At 38.0% G+C, this 18,606-nt stretch overlaps 1 protein-coding gene across 1 annotated transcript in view; it reads right to left on the bottom strand.

Annotated features, from left to right (window-relative positions):
- Positions 1–18,606, bottom strand: part of SERPINE3 (serpin family E member 3) — a 33,238-nt gene that overhangs the window by 312 nt on the left and 14,320 nt on the right. Inside the window, 3 exon segments of the mRNA XM_036249808.1 lie at positions 334–401; positions 1,654–1,721; positions 11,721–11,859. Coding sequence (XP_036105701.1) covers positions 334–401; positions 1,654–1,721; positions 11,721–11,859 — 275 coding nt within the window.

The raw sequence follows: 18,606 nt of genomic DNA, 5'->3' as shown, positions 1-18,606 counted from the left end.
TAGTGAAACCTGTGACTTATGTTTTAAATATTCCATGGAATATTTTACTGAAGGTCATTTTCAGAATGACTTATTCCTTGTTTATGGGGATGATGGTACAGACCTTTTTCAAAATGGGTGTCTTTTCCCCCCATTATTTTTCAAAAACTTGGTTCTCGGTTATCTTTTTTTTTTTTTTTTTTTTTAAACTGTTGTACTACATCTGGACTTGGGGTTTTCAGTAGGAAGTTTTACAAGTGTGCAGAATGAAGTGGCTAAATCTAACAAAGGCAGATGTGGACAGAGAGGGGCTCTATGGGCGACTGAGTTCCCCTCACGAGCGTATATTCATACCTGTGGCTGCTGGTGCCTTGGTGCCTTTGTGGTTTTCTCCAAAAACATAAAAGCCGTCTTGGCCTAACCTAGGAAATAAAAATGTGAATTGCTTATTGAATTTTTTAATGCATTCTGTTTAGGGATTTGAGTACATTTTTAAAGAATGCACTGTAGTTAGTTACAGTCTTGTGTTTATTGTATATTTAGGGAGAGCTTATCAGAAATTCTTAAGGTGCAATATTTTATGCAACTTTCAAAACCTCAAATTCAATAAATTATCTAAATCACAAATTCATATTCAGAGCTGCGCCCCATTTTTGAATAGTTATTTTAAAAAATAATTCTAGTCAATGTTTACATCTTTTCATCAGCCAATATATCGAAAGCTCTGCTGGTATGAGAATCACCAGAATATGTGTTCCAGTGCAGATTCTGGAGCCCAGTAATCAGTGTTTTCAGTAAGCTGAGGTGATTCCCTTTGAATGCCTTCTTGGACTGCATTTTAAGAGCCACTTTTAAATGACAGTGGCTGGTTTGTACTATAGGCTTTAGAAGGCAAAATTCAGTGTATTAAAATGTCTAATGCTGCAGGAGTGCATTCTGTATACTGAGATATAACAGCTATGCAATTGCCTCGTGGGCTAAAATCTGCAAAGAAAATAAGAGGTTAGAATTATAATAGTTGTGTTCTAACAATTTCAAAGATAAGCCTAGCAAATAAGAATATATGTTAGGGGAATTAACAGGTTTTTATAGTTTAACCATTAATAATTTTTAAACAACTCCACAATGAAATAGTACTTGATGACTATAAAGAATGAAAGTTAAGAATCTCAAGAACTAGAGGAAACTCTAGAAATTATTCAGTTCAACTCTTTCATTTTAGAGTGAGCTGTTGTCATCTGAGGTCACACATTTGATAAGCAGAGTTGGGCACATGCAGGTTTTCTGACTGCAGCGCCTGTTTCCACCCACCCCTTCACATAAATACGGTCATCTTTCAGAAAGTATTCGTCAGCTCTAGCATGCCACTGGGAAGGCCTCTGCGGTGAGTCTTAATCATTTTGATGTATGTGTATTTTGAGGAAGTTTCTTTGTTTAATTTTAGACTAATACTTAAATTGTTTTTGCATTTTTGTGCACAGACTAGATAGCAATCATGAGAGAAAAGAGCCAGCCCACAGTATAGAATCTACAGCATTTCATCCACCTTGTAAATTAGATACACACAGGAAATTGTGAGTTGGCTGAATTCTCTGTAAGGAACAGTGATTTTCCAGCATCAGTGAAGGGACCAGACAGGACTGGAGAAAGGGAAAAAGCAATGGAAGTGTTCACCTGGCATCCTTGTCCTCAAGCCAGTGAAGAAACTGGTTATTTAAGCAGGTGGTCTTTTTCTGCAGGATCTTTTAGAAAATAAAAAATTTCTATAATAATTGTAGATAAAAAAAATAGTTCTTTGGTGGTTATGAGAAGGTTTTACTAATCTGTGTCTTCACTGCTACCTAGCATGGTGTCTGAACACTTAAAATAAACGTTAATGAAATGAGCAGAGGTTTACTATGAAACCTTTTATCAGTAAATGTGTTTTGTTAGAGTCCAGGCACCTTGGTACAATGTGAGAAATGGGACCAATTGTATGAATGAGACTTTGGTTAGATGGGCTTAGCTATTTCAGTTTTTTCTCCAGCATACTACCGGAATTGTTTAACAATTGACAATTTTACATGTGTGCACAGCCATAAGCCAAGACCCATAGCCCATTTGTCCCTAGCATCTGCACCTCTCTTAAATTTTATCTCTGGTAAGAGTTAACGTTTCAGAACAACATTTGTGATCAGAGTAAGAAATCAGGAGTTATTGTGTGTGTGTGTGTGCTTGCCTGATCTTATATTACAGATACTGTATGCTTACTTTTGTTAAGTAGCTACTTAAATGTTATGCAACTAATGAAACCAACCCAAAAGAGGCCAAGCACAAAGGGATTCTCCTGGCTTTGGACTCATCCTCTCCTGCAGTGTCAGTAGCTATTTAGTGCCATTGAGGTCATAACAACCTATTTTGTTCCCAAGATTGTTTATAGGTGCTACTCTGTAAAAGGGTTCCCTAGTTTATTAAAATGGGAAATGCAGGTTGAGTAGTTTTGTGCTTTTGCTTTTAGTAGTGGACTTCTTAGAGCTGCTAATTTGCTAATGTTCATGGTGAATCCTACAGGAGGACTATAATATGTAGTGTTTAGTCATGGAACCATCCACACCACCCCCTTTCTCCAAATTTACCAAATTAGTATTCTGGGGAATGTAGCTTGGGAAAGTGTAGCCCACCATAAACCTATCTGCTCCTATATTACATTTCAACATCCAAAGCAAAGGGGTAAGATTCTTCTTTACTCTCCCTCCTCACATAATCTCCAATCTTCTTCCAGAACATATTTTAACACATTTACATGTTAACCTTACTTTTTAGATTGTTAGTTCTTAGGAGGCAGAAGCTTTCTTAGTCACTTTAAATACTTTGTACTTCACGCAACTAGTGTAATAATGTTTATGTGTAGTAGAGGTTGGGTGAATGAATATTAGACACTCTTCACACTGTCCATTTCTTTCATTTCCCCATTTACACAGTTGCCTTCACGTTCTTTAGTCTGATTTCACTTGTAAGGAAATGCTGGTGTCTGTAGAATCAGGGACACAGGACAAAATGAGTCTTGGGTAAGTCTCATCCAAACGATTCTTTCAATGGCTCTTCCCTTTTATTAGTGGAGACCACCATTCTCTGTGTGTGGTTGGTCGTACTCTCAAAAGGTTTAAGAGTCTTTACAACATCACACAGTATAAATACAAGATTGCAAAATGTAAATCAATGTCTCTACATTTGATCCTCAGCTTCTCATAAAGCAGGATAAATATATTATTTGCTGTGTCTTTTGTCTTTAATAATTACTATTGGCAAGTTTAGTGGTGTTTTAGAAAGTTATTGCCAAAATTTGCTTCTAGTTTATTTTCCTCAGCTTTTTAACTGTAAAAACTTGTAAAAGACGGAGAGTGTGTCACCTCGCACGCAGCCCAGGACACAGAGTGCTAAAAAGGAGCTGAAATGGCCTCTGAATCTAGGCTATAGTTAGTTTCTCCATCCTTCTCTAGCCCACTCCTCACACCTTTCTTTTCCCCTCCCCCCCAGCTTTATCGAGACATAATTGACATATAACTTTGTTTAAATTTAACGTGTACAATATAATAATTTGATATGTTTATATTGTGAAATGATTACTACAATGAGATTAGTTAACACATCTATCACGTCACATAGTTACAATTTTCTTGTGTATAACTTTTCAGACCTACTCTCTTAGCAGCTTTCAAATGTACAGTATATTATTCCAGAACTTATAACTGGAAGTTTGTATCCTTTCCCTACCTCCCTCCCCTTCCCCAGGCCAATACCAATCTACTTTCTGTTTCTATATGTTTAGTTTTGTTTGTTTTTTTATTCCACGTGTAAATGATATACAGTATTTGTCTTTTTCTTTCTGACTTATTTCACTCAGCACAATGCCCTTAAAGTTTCTTTTGTTGTTGTAAATGGCAGGATTTTCTTCTTTCTTATGTTTGAATAATATTCCATTGTGTATATATACCACGACTTTTCTATTCATTTATCTGTCCATGGACACTGTTGTTGTTGTTTTTTTTCCCTATGTCTTGGCTATTGTAAATAATGCTGCTATGAAGATGGGGGTGCAGATATCTCTGAGATTGTGATTTCATTTCCTTTGCAATATATACCCAGAAGTGGAATTGCCTGATCATATGGTAATTCTATTTTTACTCTTTTGAGAAACCCCCACACTGTTTCCATAGTGATTATACCAATTTACATTCCCATCAACAGTGCACAAGTGTTCTCTTATCTCCACATCCTTCCCAGCATTTGTTATCTCTTATCTTTTTGATAATAGATATCGCAACAGGTGTGAGATGATATCTCATAGTGGTTTTTATTTGCATTTCACTGATGATTAGTGATGTTGAGTACCTTTTATTTTTAAAAAATATTTATTAATTTTTGTTACAGATGTTTCTCCTTTTCCCCCAATTGACACCCTCCTCCCAATCCTGTCCCATCCCCAGCATTATTGTCTATGTCCATGTTTACACATACATGCATATAAGTTCTGTGATTTATCTCTTTCCTCCCCTCTTACCGCCCTCTTCTGAGGTTTGTCAGTCTGTACCCTACTTCTATGTCTCTGGGTCTGTTTTGTTTATCAGTTTGTTTTGTTCATTATATAGTATTCTACAAGTAAGTGAGATCGTGTGATATTTGTCTTTCTCTGATTGGCTTGTTTCACTTAATATAATACTCTCCAGGTCCCTCCACGTCTAAGAGATCTTTCTTTCTTACAGCTGCATAGAATTCCATTGTGTATATGTACCACAGCTTTTTTATCCACTCATCTATTGATGGGCTATTTTCAGATCTTAGCTATGGTAAATAGTGCTTCTATGAACATAGAGGTACACATTCTTTCTGATTGGTGTTTCAGGCTTCTTAGGGTATATTCCTAGAAGTAGAATCACTGGGTCAAATGGCAGTTCAATTTTTAATTTTTTGAGGTAACACCATATTGTTTTTCATAGTGGCTGCACCAGTCTGCATTTCCACCAGCAGTGTACTAGAGTCTTATACCTGTTGGCCATTTGAATATCTTCTTTGGAAAAATGTCTCTTCAGATCATTTGCTCATTTTTAATTGGATGATTTTTATTATTTGCCTTTTTTATTTTATCGATTGTTTCTTTTGCTGTGAGGAAGCTTTTAGTTTGATGTAGTCCCACTTGTTTATTTTTGCATTTGTGGCTTGTGCTTTTGGTGTCATATCCAAAAAAATTCATTCCCAAGACCAATTTCAAGGAACTTTCCCCCTGATATTTTCTTCTAGAAATTTTATGGTTTCAGATTTTTAATTCTTTAATTCATTTTTACTTTATTTTTGTGAGTGGTATAAAGTAGAGTTTTATTGTTTTGCACATGAATATCTAGTTTTCCCAACACCATTTATTGATGAGACTATCTTTCCCCATTGAATATTCTTGGCTCCCTTGTCAAATATTTATTGACTGTATGTGCATGGATTTATTTCTGTTTTTATATCAGTACCACACTGTTTTGATTACTATAGCTTTGTAATGTAGTTTGAAATCAGGAAGTGTGATGCCTCCAGCTTTGTTCTTTTTTAGGATTACTTTGGCTATTCAGGATGTTTTGTGGTTCTATACAAAATTTAGGATTGTTTTTCTATTTCTGTGAAAAATGCCATTGAAATTGTGATAGGAATTGCATAAAATCTGAGTTGGTTTGGTATAGACAGTTAACAATATTAATTCTTCCAATTCATGAACAGGATATCTTTTTATTTATTTGTGTCTTTTTCAATTTCTTTCAATAATGTGTTATAGTTTTCAGTGTAGAAGTCTTTCACCCCCTTGGTTAAATTTATTCCTAGGAATTGTTTTTGATGTAATTGTAAATGAAATTGTTTTCTTTATTTTTTTTTCAAATAATTTATTGTTAGTGTATAGAAACACTACTGATATTTGTACGTTGATTTTGTATCCTGCAACTTTACTGTATTTGTTGATTAGTTCTAACTAATGATGCACCACCATTACAGTATTAGAGAATTAGATTTTGACTATATGTATTTACCATTAACAGTGATTTTTAAGCGCATTCATACGTTTTTATAATGTTAATTAACATTTTAAAATTTCAACTTGAAAAATGGTCTTTAGCATATCTTGTAAGGTAGGTCTATAGGTGTTGAACTCCCACAGATTTTGTTTGTTTAGGAGTACCCTCATCTGTCCTTTCATTTGTGAAGAACAGCTTTGCCCTGTATAGTATTCTTGGTTGACAGTTTGTTTCTTTCAATATTTTGGATATATCATCGCACTCTTGTCCTGCCGAAAAATTCACTGATCTTAAGGGGGTTTCCTTGTATATAATTTATTTCATCTCTCTTGCTGCTTTCAAAATTCTTTCTTTGTCTTTGACTTGAGAATTTAGTTATAATGTGTCTCAGTGTAGCCCCCCACCCCTTTTTTTTTGGTTCAACCTATGTGGGATCCTTTTGGCCTCATTAATCTGAATGCCCATTTCTTGTCCCAAATTTGAGAAGTTTTCAGCCATTTTTGCTTTAACTAGACTTTCATTTTCTTTCTGTACTTTTTCTGGGATTTTCATAATGCATATATTGTTTCTTTTTATGGATGTCCCCAACTCCCATAGGCTTCCATTCATTCATTTTCTTTTTGCTCCTCTGGGTAGATAATTTCAAATGACTTATTTTCTGCTTTATTGATTGTTTCCTCTGCTTGGTTGACTCTGCTGTTTAAGCTCTCTTTTGAATTCTTCAGTGTAGTTATTGTATTCTTCAGCGCTAGAATTTCTGTTTTTTTGTTTTTTTTTAAGGTTTCTATTTTTTTTGTTGACTCATTTATTATTTTGTTCATGTGTTATTTTTCCAATTTTGTTTTGTTTTGTAGCCTCTGAGTTCTTGTTGTTTACTAAACCACTTTAAGAGAATTATTCAGGATTCTTTGTTCATACATCTCTATATCTTTAAGGTAGTTATTGGAGCTTTACTCATTTCTTTTGTTGGTGTCATGTTTTCCAGATTCCTCGTGATTCTTGATTCCTTACATTGGTATCTGTGCATTTTAGTAAGCAGTTTCCTCTTCCAGATTTTGCAGGTTTGCTTTTGACCGTAACCAGTCAGCTGTAGCATTCTTGGGCAGGTGGGGCTGCTGTTGGTGTCTGTATTAGGGCAAGGTCACTGTGTATGCTCTGAGATTGTGGGGGGTGCTGCTGGCTGGGTTCTGTGGTTGGGTGGGACTGCTGGCTGGGCTCCTGGTTTGTGTGGAGCTTCTGGCTTTGTCCCATGGTCAGGCTGAGCCATTAGCCCTATAATCATCTCTGGTCAATTGAGGGTGCAGTCTCTTTCCTGGCAGGGTGGTACCACTGGTTGGACACCATGATTAGGCTACTATGGGTTGGGCTCCACAATTGCTCCTGGCCAAGTGAGGCCTCAGGCTGTGCTTCCTGACTGCATGGTGCTGGGCTCCACATTTAAACGGGACCACAGGCTGTGCCCTGAAGTTGTGTGGGACTGAAAGCTGGGCTCCACTGCTGAGTGGGGTTGTAGGCTGGGCTCCGTGGCTGAATGCTTCCATAGGCTGGCCCTGTGGCTTGGTGGTGTTGTGGGCTGGGCTCCGAGCCTTCCCAGGATTGTTGTTCAGGCTCCCTGGTTGTGCAGGCCAGGGACTTTGCTCAAGAGTTGGGCAGGGCTGCTGAGTTGGCTCTGTGCCCAAAAGGGGCTGTAGTATGGGCATCTTGTCTATCTGGGTTCTCTGGCCAGGCTTCCTGGCTGGGCAGGACTCGAGGCTATGCTCACTAGTTTGCTTTGCTGTTTATTTGCTTCTCTGCCTCAGTGGTGTGTAATATGGCTCACTGACTGGGGACCTAAATCAGGCAGAACTGCCAACCGAGCTCCCTGGCCAGACAGAGCCACTGGTCCACTTTGTAGATCAGCATTGCTGCTGGCTGGAGTCCTTGCTGCGGTGCCCTGCAAGTAGGAACATGGTCTGCCAAGGTTTGAGGGCTGCTTACCCCTCACACTTGTAAGACTTGCCCCACTCCTCCATCTCTGTCTGATTCCCCAGTGGTCCCTGTGAGGCAAGACCTGAGTGGGCTTGTCAGGAAGCATCCTGCAACTTTGGGTGAGCTGGATGGATATCCACCTTGGGCTCTCTTTTTCCACTGAAGAAACTGTAGGCCCTGGGGAGACACTGTGGGTACAGTGCTGTGTCAGCCTGGAGAAGGGATGATACAGTCAGAATGTAGCCATTTCTTTTACTCTTCTAATGTGGTCCTTAGCTTCTGTGTTTCAGAGGGGTGCTTCAACCTCACCCCTGGGTGCTGGGATTTTCACAGTGGTGACTTGTCGTCTATGGATAGTTGCTAAATGGTTTTTTGGGGTTGGAGACTAAAGTTGGAAAGAACTCATGTCACCATCTTGATGACCTATTACCATTCAAATAGTCATCAGATGTAACATAAGTTAACTTCAGTATGTAACCAAATAACTATGGGTGGTTTTTTTTTTTTTATTTAAGTCATAGTAACAGAGGGAGTTTATACTTCTCATTGAGTAGAGATTGGAAACTAACTAATCCCTCATAAAAGTCAAGAATAAGTTAGTTGTTTTACGGTTTCAGGTTTGTGCACAGGAATATTTCTTGGATTAGGAAGCATGTATCAAGCCTGCTGATAGGAAGTGGGATTGCTCAAGAAGAGTATCTCTAGCTGGTATCTTTAGTGTCGATAAAACTGGAGTTCCTTTTAAAAGCTTCATGATGTGTAGTGTCAAAGATGTTTGGAGAGGAAAATTACATTTTGGGCTCATTTGGGCCTTGAAATGATATTGAGCAAGTTCTTCAGGCAGCAAAAAGGATTTGATTTCTTGAAGAAGAGACAAAAACTTGAGTAAAATGATTCTGGACTTTGGAACCAAAGAGAAAGGACAAATGTCTCCCTGTGGCTATTGAGCTTCTGTGAACAGTACAAAACTTCACAGTAACATCTTGTTAGTTGTGGGAAGGGAGGCTAGCATTTTCTGATCGTTTACTTTCTGGCAAACTCTCTGCTGAGGTTTTGCTATATGTTGTAGAATTTCATTTCCATAAGTAAGAGGTAAGGTGGGTGGTAGCTAACCCATTTTAGGAATGATGGAACTATTTGTTAGATTTAGTGATCATGTTTCTAGAATTAAGTCAATAGCCCGCTTGGGCACAGAAGTGACTAGTCTCTTGGTTTCTTTTCTTTTTTTTTTTTTTTATCCTCACCCGAGGACATTTTTCTATTTTTTGACAGACAGAGTGGGAGGGAGAGAGAGGAAGAGAGAGAGAGAGAGAGAAACATCGATGTGAAAGGGACACATCGAGTGGCTGCCACCCGCACAGCCAACCAGGGCCGGGGACAAACTGCAACCGAGGTACATGCCCTTAGCGGGAACCGAACCAGGGTCTCTCCGGACCGCAGGCCAACGCTCCAACCGCTGAGCCAAACTGGCCAGGGCTAGTCTCTTAATTATGGTTAAAGAAGGGCCATTGGAAAGCAATACTTTAGCTGGCAAACTTTGTGTCTAAAGGGCCAGATATTAAATACTTTAGCCATTGCAGGCCATATTGTGTCTGTTGCAGCTGCTCAATTCTGTTGTCGTAGCAGGAAAGCTGCCATATATAATCTGTAAATAAATGGGAATAGCTGTGTTTCAGTAAAACTTTATTTATAAAAACAGGTGTTGGGCTATTGTTTGGTGACCTCTACATTAGAGGAACAAAACTTTATGAGAGAAGATTTTAAGGCTGGTGTTTTTTATCAGCAGGAAACATAAATGCAAACTTCACACTTGGCACCACATGGTAACTGCTCAATAATTATTTAGCAAGCCAAATCCATGAATCTATATTTCTGTGAATTTAAACAAATACAAGTATACTTTTAGCTGAATTATAATAAAAGAGGTTAGGTATCAAAAAAGATTCTTTTTAAACTTGGTTGATTATTAGATCTTGTCAGAGAAGCTTAAAGACTTTCGAAGTCTTTATTAATAGGGGAGCTGTATGATGTGAGTTAAGCTCAGTCCTGTTTGAGGACACAGAATCGATTTTCAGATGTACTTCTAGGACATAAAGGCAGGCTGATGTTTACGAACTATGAAGGAACAATCAGTAAGTCATAGTGATTAATTGCATGTAGTGGTATGGAAGAAAAGGTCAAGAACGGCTCCAAAGATTTGAAATACACTAATCTATAGAAAAATGGTATTGCCATCAATAATAGGTATGCCATGGCTGAGCTCCAGGGTTGCAAGAAGACATTTTGACTTAAATGTATGGAGCTATATGCCTGGCTGGTGTGGCTCAGTGGTCGAGTGTTGACCCATGCACCAGGAAGTCGCTGGTTCAATTCCTGGTCAGGACACATGCCCAGATTGTGGGCCTGATCCTCAGTGCGGGGCAAGCAGGAGGCAGCCAATCAATGTTCTCTTTCATTGATGTTTCTATCTCTCTCTTCCTCTCTCTAAAATCAATAAAGGAAAAAAAAATAGAGATATAGAGTGCACCCAAGTTCTTCATCCCTTCCTCTTTCCTTGCCTGTTAGTCTTCCTCTACAGTGTTAGATTATACCTGCATCACTAGGGAAAAATTCTGATTTGGTCATTCAACCAAATCAATATTTATTGGGCATCCACTGTGTGCCAAGCATTGTCAGAGGCACTGCATCCATATACTTGACTATTGTTTTGATGATCTCTTTGCATGTTTAGCAAATGAATACAGAGTTGGTGGGTTTTAAATATTCTAGAATAGATTCTTCCTCCTGTGTTATTTTTGATAAGTAACTCTGCCAGTTAGTCTGTCTGGTCACCTCTACAGCCTAAGACTTCTCTTGTAGATCAAACTCTCATATTTCCTGTGCTTTAGAAGAAAGATTCTGAGCAAAGAATTAAAAAACTTTTTCTGTGCTATAGGCTCTAGCATTCAAACTAGAGACTCCCAAGTTTATCAGGGAAGAAAAATGTCAAGGCCAATGAAAATGTCTGGTGTAATGTCATCTTTTTACAAATAATTTACTACTATCTAGAGTAGAAATGAGCCTGAGCCTTTGGAGATGGCAATCATTTAGATAATGGTCTCCCGAGGGGATTCTGGAACATAAAGCTCTGGCATTTCACTCTCTTTTAATATCTGATGTAAGTCCCCTGTCAGATCACAGACAAACACAGCTGCCCTTGGTTAGTAGTAGCATGTCTACTATGGGCAATGAAATTTAATATGAACTCTGAGAAGAAGGTCATTTTAGGGCAAAGTTACAGGTGCATGAATAATTTGAAGAAAGTAAGATGGATGGATGAGGGAAAGTTTCAAGGTTAGCTCATTAAAAGAAGACAGAATAGGTACAGGGAGGGAGGGAGGAAGAAAGTGTGATTGTGAGGCTGGCATGAGAGTGAGAGGTCAGAAAGGAGCTGTGTTGTTGCACCAATGGCTCTGGCATGCTCCTTGTCATGATGGCCAGAGGGAGGATGTGCTGAACTGTGTCCTGTGGTCATTGACCTCACTCAGAAGGTGGTCTCTTACAAGGGTACTGAGAGGGCTCAAGAAACACCTCTCCTCCACAAAGTCTAACCCAAATTGGACTGTTATAAGAAGCAATACTATCTTATGTAATGCAAAGCACTTTCTTTATTCTTTTAAATTACATTAACTCTGGCTGATTACCACGGAAGGTTCTGTAGAAATAATAAGAATCCCTTAATCAAAATATGATAAAACTTCCTACAAACACAATGCTAAAAATCTTGGAAGAACTGTTGTTACTGAAAATTTCTTTCAAGTTAGCTTTGAGTAGCTCAAAAAGATCAGTGACTCCCCAAGAATTTAAAGTATTACTTAAGGTGAAATAATTATGGATCCTAAATCTAAAAAACAAAAACAAACCATCAACTTTCATTTAAAATTCTCATTCAATATACTTTTATATGCACCATATAACTTCCAAACTCCCAACTTTGATGTCAAGGTTCTCCGGGCTCATTTCTGGCTGCATCTTTCATTGCTCCTTTCCATAACCCCACTCACTGAATAATCCACACACTTTCTCCCACCTCTGTACCTTTGCATCTGCTGTTCTTTCCAGGTGCCCTTCGTCTTTATTAATTGCGTTTGAATTACTATCCTTTCCTCTAAGCCCAATTCAGTTGTTACTCCCTACTTTCCAGCTGTTTTGTGACCTTTGGTTTTTAAAGTCCCATTTGCACTTTGTTCTACTTTTTTTTTAAATTCTGTAATTGATTTTAGAGAGAGGAAGGAAGAAAGAGAGAGAAAGAAACATTGATGTGTGAAAGAAACATTGATTAGTTGCCTTCTGTACATGCCCTGACTGGAAATTGAACCCGCCATCTTTTGGTGTATGTGATGATACTCCAACCAACTGAGCCACGACCACCAGGGCTGTTCCACTCTTTTGATATATAGAACATTTTGCTTTCTATTACTGTTATTTATAACATCATAAGCTACATAAGAAGAGAAGCTATCCCTCTAATTTTTTTTCTCTTCTTATTTTGGTTAATCCTCACCTGAGGATATTTTTCAATTAATTTTTTAGATGGAGTGGATGGGAGGGAGGGGGAGAGAGAGAGACAGAAACATCGATATAAGAGAGACACATCAATTGGTTGCCTACTGTATGACACTGACCAGGGCTGGTGATTGAACCTGCAACCCAGGTACATGCCCTTGACTGGGAATTGAACCTGCAACCCTTTGGTCCACAGGCTGACTCTCTAACCCCTGAGCCAAACAGGTGAGGGCTGAATTTTTAATTTTTTAATAATAATTACTGAGTGCTTATCATGTACCAGGCACTGAGAAAAGTATTTTATGTGGATTATTTTATTTCACGTTCACATAGCTATGTTACTATTATCTTCATTTTACAGATGAGAAAACTGAGGCTTAAGAGTTCATGGAACTTGCCCAGGATGACAATGAGTGCACGGTGGAGCTCAAGGGACCTCGAGGATGTCTGAGCGCGGAGCTTGCCGTCTGCGTTTTGCTACCTCTCATCTCATGTGGCATCTCACACATAGTAGGTGCAGAAAAATTATCGACTGAGAATAGTGTCTCATTCAGTATGTTTATAACTGATAAGACGTTTTTATGTTTGCTGTATACATGTGTGCTTTTGATGCACAGCAAGAAAGTAATGTAAGTTAAAGTTTTGGTTTTCCTGGTAAGTCCTGAGCGCAGGAAGAATCAGCATACCAACTTGGCAATATTTCTGCAAAGGCAAGGTATTTAAAATTTTACTGTTAAAGCTCTTTAGAGGGGCTCCTGACATTATTTTTCTTTGAAAAAAAAAAAGTTTAAAATGGAATTTATATGATCTTTTTCTATAAACCATGTAGGAGTTATAGGAGAGTAAAAATAATGGACAAGACCATTTAATATCAAAGGTCTTCATTGCTATTTTAGACAATGTGACCAATATTTTAAACAAAAGTATCAGATCTTCTCATAAATGGATGTTTTTCATCTTCAGAATAGTTTCCAAAAAGGCAAATGATTTGTCCAAGTCAGTGCTGACATTTCTAAAAATAACTTTAATCACCTTCTCTGAAATTTCTTAAATACTTAAAATACATCTTTTAAAGACTCTTAATGCTGAAACATAGTGGTTAAGAGCATGAACTCAGGAACCCAGTGCTGGGATTTGAATCCTGGCTCAGCCTCTTACTAGCTGAGGGCAAATTTCTTTATCTCTTTTTACCTCAGTTTCCTCATTTGTGAAACAAGCATAATAGCAGTGCTCTGTTCTTAGCTTTGTGAAGATTAAGTGAAACAGTCCTCTAGTGCTCAGAACAATGCCCGGCATTGCTCATGCACTTGATTGTTACCACTGTGGTTTTATTGTTTCTCAGTGGTATCGAGAAAAAGCTAAGGGATGTTTGAAATTAAGTACAGTGATTGTGGTAGATGATAAAACTGTAATATGATTCTTAATAACTAAAGATAATTGTAAAAGTAATGTACAACTATAAAACATGACTGATTTTTTTTTTCTTGTATGGCTAAGAAGGCGTGTCCAGAAGAAATACTATAAAAAATAGCTTGAGTTAAAACAAACAAACACCTTTTACCAAAATCAGACAAGGATATCACAAGAAAAGAAAACTACAGACCAATATCTCATAAATAGATACAAAAATCCTAACAAATACTAGCAAACTGAATCTAGCAACATACACATCATACCATGACCAAGTGGGAAAAACACCATATTATTAGAATAAAGGACAAAGGCCACATAATCATCTCCATAGATGCAGAAAAAGCTTTTGACAAAATCCAACACCCTTTCATAAACACAAGCACAAAAACAAAACAAAACCCACTCAACACATTTGGAAGAGAAGGGAACTTCTTCAATCTGAAAAGAGCATCTGCAGAAATTCCACAGCTAGTATAATACTTAATGGTGAAGAACTAGATGATTTCCCCCTAAGATCAGTAACAAGTTAAGACTGTTCACTATTTCTACTTAACTTTGTACTGAAGTGTATACAGGAAAATTATGAAAGAAAAAGAAATAAAATGCATCCAGATTAGAAAGGAAGAAATAAATCTGTCTCTATTCAAGATGACTTGGTCTTGTACATAGAAGACACCCACACACACATCCTAAGGCATCCACACACACACACAGAAAAAAAGTATTAGAGCAAATAAGTGAGTTCATCAAGGTGAGAGAATATAAGATCAAGAAACAAAAATTAAGCCCGGCAGGTGTGGCTCAGCAGTTGAGCATTGACCCACACACAAAGAGGTTGCCAGTTCAATTCCCAGTCAGGGCACATGCCTGGTTTTCGGGCTTGATTCCCAGTGAGGGACATGCAGGAGGCAGCCGATCGATGTTTCTCTCTCATTGATGTTTTTATCTCTCTCTCCTTCACCCTTCCTCTCTCTCTGAAATCAATAAAGAAATTTTTTTTTTTAAATTAACTGTTTCTTTATACTAGTAATGAACAATCTGAAACTCCATATATAATAACATCAAAAAGAATATAATACTTAATAGTAAATTTAACTAAAGCAGTGCAAAGTTGTTCACTGAAAACTGGAAAACGTCATTGACAAAAACTAAAGAAAATGAAAGATCCTGTGTCATGGACTGGGACACTTAATTGTGTTAGAAAGACATATTCCTCAAATTGATCTACAGATTCTACACAATCCTTACCAAAATCTCAGCTGCTTTTTTGGGGGGCAGAAACTAAGTTAATTCTAAAATTTATGTGGAAATGCATGGGACTCAGAAGAGCCAAAATGATCTTGAAAAAGAACAAAGCGGAAGGACTCACACTTGCTGATTCCTAAAGGAAAAGTACAGAAAACAGCCTTCTTCTTTTCTTTGTTGTGGGTTTTCCACAATTTATGAGAAGCACTTGGTAATTAAATCCTGAGATTGTTGGCTCCTCTGCTCAACCCACAGGAGGAGATAAGGCTGCATTCCTCCTTCCCCTGCTCCCCTGCTGTTTTAACAGTTTCAGGATAATTGTACTAAGTAGTCTCTGGTTAGTAAAAAGTTGAGTTAGGATTCATCCGGTCTCCCCCCTTCCCTTCTCTCTCCCTTTCAAACAGCCTGCCCTGTGAACTCTTCATAACTTTTGTTCTAAGCTTGTTTTACAGACATGGGAAAATGCTGATACAGCACGTCCTCAGTACATCTGCCTCACCACCTCCTGGAAAACAAACAAACTGTAACTTTTCAAGATAACTCACAGCATCTGGTTACAGCTGAACCCCTAACTTAACACAACCCTCTCCCTTCCTTATTGCTTAGCAACAGCAACAGCTCACTCTTTAAAAGTATAATCAATCCACTCTTTCTTTGGGGCCTGCATTGTCCTATCAGTACCTGGCCCTTTCCTCCCTTGAAAAGTAAAATAAATTTCCTCCCTGCATTTCTCCTTCTTTGTGAATTCTTTTACAACCTGTGTCACTAGCCACACTAACACTAAACAAACTAAAAATTTACAGTAATCAAGACTGTGTGGTGCTGGCAAAAGTATAAACATTTATGCATATAGAATAGAATTTAAAATCCAGAAACAAACCCATACATTTATGGTCAATTGATTTTGAAAATTCAGTGGGATTTAACAATAAATGGCATTGAGACAATTGGATAGCCATATGCAAAGAATGAAGTTGGACCTTTACCTCATACCATATACAAAAATTAATTCAAAATGGATCAAAGACCTAAGATAAGAACCAAAACTCTTAGAAAATACAAAGACAGATTTTTGTGACCTTGGTTAAGAAATGATTTCTTAGGTATTACATTAAAGAAGCACAAGAGAGAAACATCTGTAACAAAAATAAAATAAAATAAAAAATTTTAAAAAAAATAAAAGCTAAAAAAAAAAGAAGCACAAAAAAAACATAGATTAAGTGTCATCAAAATTAAAAAATTTTGTACTGCAAAAGACACCATTAAGAAAGTGAAAAGACGGCCTACAAAATGGGAGAAAATAGTTACAAATTACATATAAGGGACTAGTATCCAGAATATATAAAGAACTATTACAACTCAACAATAAAAAAATGAATGACCAATTTAAAAATGGACAAAGGACTGAAAAAGTATTCCTTCAAGAAAGATATATAAGTGGCCAACAAGTACCTGAAAGGATGTTTGACATCATTAGTCACTAGAAAATCACAGACGGAAGTCACAGTGAGACACCATTTCATACCAGCTAGGAAGGCTACAATACAAAAATATGGGGACTTTCTCTTCCTACAGCTGCTGTTATACACAGTTATGAGGTCAGATGGGCTGAAGTCGCCTTGCCTCCAGCCTGAGGAGGAAGCCAAAGCACAGAGGAATACATTGCTGGAGAGCAGAACAGGTGAATGCATCCTAACTAACAAAATAAAAGAATACCTGTACAGTTTCTGAAGGTAAGCTTTATAATAACTCACAAGTTGGGAAGGTAGTCTTTGTCCTCTTCTACCTCCCTTCTCTCCATGTAGAACTTTAAAAAAACTATACTAACCCTGGCCAATTTGGCTCAGCAGTTAGAGAAGAGTCACAGATTTGATTCCCAGTCAAGGGTACGTACCTTGTTTGCAGGTTCAGTCCCTGGCATTGGTCAGGGTCATGCAGGAGGCAACTAATCGATGTGTCTCTCTCACATCGATGTTTCTCTCTGTCTCTCTCTCCCTCCTCCACTCCCATTCTATTTGAAAAATCAATGGAAAAATATCCTCAGATGAGGATAAAATAATAAAATAGAATAGAAATAAAAAACTGCAGTAAAATATATAGAACATAAATTTTACCATTTTAAGTGTATAATTCAGTGGCAAGTGCATTCACATTGTTGCCCAACCATCACCACTATTCACTTGAGAATTTTTTATTATGCTAAACTGAAACTTTGTACCATTAAATATAAAGAGGGACTTTAAAAAAGTGGACAATAACAAGTGTTGACAATGGATATGGAAAAACTGGAAACCTTCTATATTTTGGAATGTAAAATGGTGTAGTTCCTTAGGAAACTGTCTGGTAGTTCCTCAAAATGAAAAACGTAGAGTTAACACTTGACCCTGTAATTTCAGTCTTAGGTATATACCCAAGATAACTGAAAATATGTATCCACAGAAAAATGTGCACATGAATGGTTGTAGAAACCAAAAAAGTGGAAACAAGCCAAAAGTGTCTTGGTACCTAAATGTCTATACACTGATGGAGGGCTAAACAAATGTAGCATATCCATATAATGGAATATTATTCAGTCATTAAAACAACGAAGTACTGATATATGCCACCATAAGGATGAACTTTCAAAACACTGTTTAGTGAAAGAAGACAGACACAAAAGGCCACATATTGTTTGATATCATTTATATGAAACATCCAGAACAGACAAGTCCATAGAGACAGAAGGTTGACTAGTTGTTGCCTAGGGCTGTGAGGGAAGGGGGGATGTAAGTGACAGCCATTGGGGTTGGAGTTTCTTTTTGAGCTGATTAAAATGTTCTAGAATTAGATAGTGGTGATGGTTGCATAATTCTCTAAGATACCCTCACAAGGCCTAAACCACAAGGCCTGCAATGTGGGCATGGTGGGACTAAGATGTGTCTTAAGGGGACAGCCACCATAATCTTGGCTTATTATGGCTACGCAGGGACCAGGCTCTTATGCTAGATCTTTCCATCTTTGAATGAATACTGTAAACCCAGATGTCATATAAAATTTTCCAATTTTTAAAACACTGCATAGGCCTAACCCAACAGGCTGGATTTGACTTAGGGGCAGATAAATTGTATCCTGCCCCATAAATAAATAGGTCTCAGATTGGCAGCTGGAAGCTTGTGGGCAAAGGAAATGGCTGGTCAAGGACAAGTCCAACCCCCTGGGCAGAGCATGTTTTCAGAAGTGCATGATGGGACAGGTGGCAGCCGACACAGATGGCAAGAGACAGGGAGACCCAGCAAGGATTGCTGGTGAATGCAGAGGCAGTGGCCAGACCCAGTGATGGGGCAAAGAGGGCAGGTAATATGGAGCAATCCCAGCAGGCCAGGGAAAGCTGGCTGCCAGGGGAGCTCTAGGCCCGATCCCTTCCCTGGGAGGACAGCGAGGCCTGGGC

This window comes from Molossus molossus, unplaced genomic scaffold (genome assembly GCF_014108415.1).
Source record: "Molossus molossus isolate mMolMol1 unplaced genomic scaffold, mMolMol1.p scaffold_m16_p_9, whole genome shotgun sequence".
Classification (NCBI taxonomy): domain Eukaryota; kingdom Metazoa; phylum Chordata; class Mammalia; order Chiroptera; family Molossidae; genus Molossus; species Molossus molossus.
The sequence above is the reverse complement of the archived record's forward strand: the minus strand, read 5'-3'. Positions and strand labels throughout refer to the sequence as shown.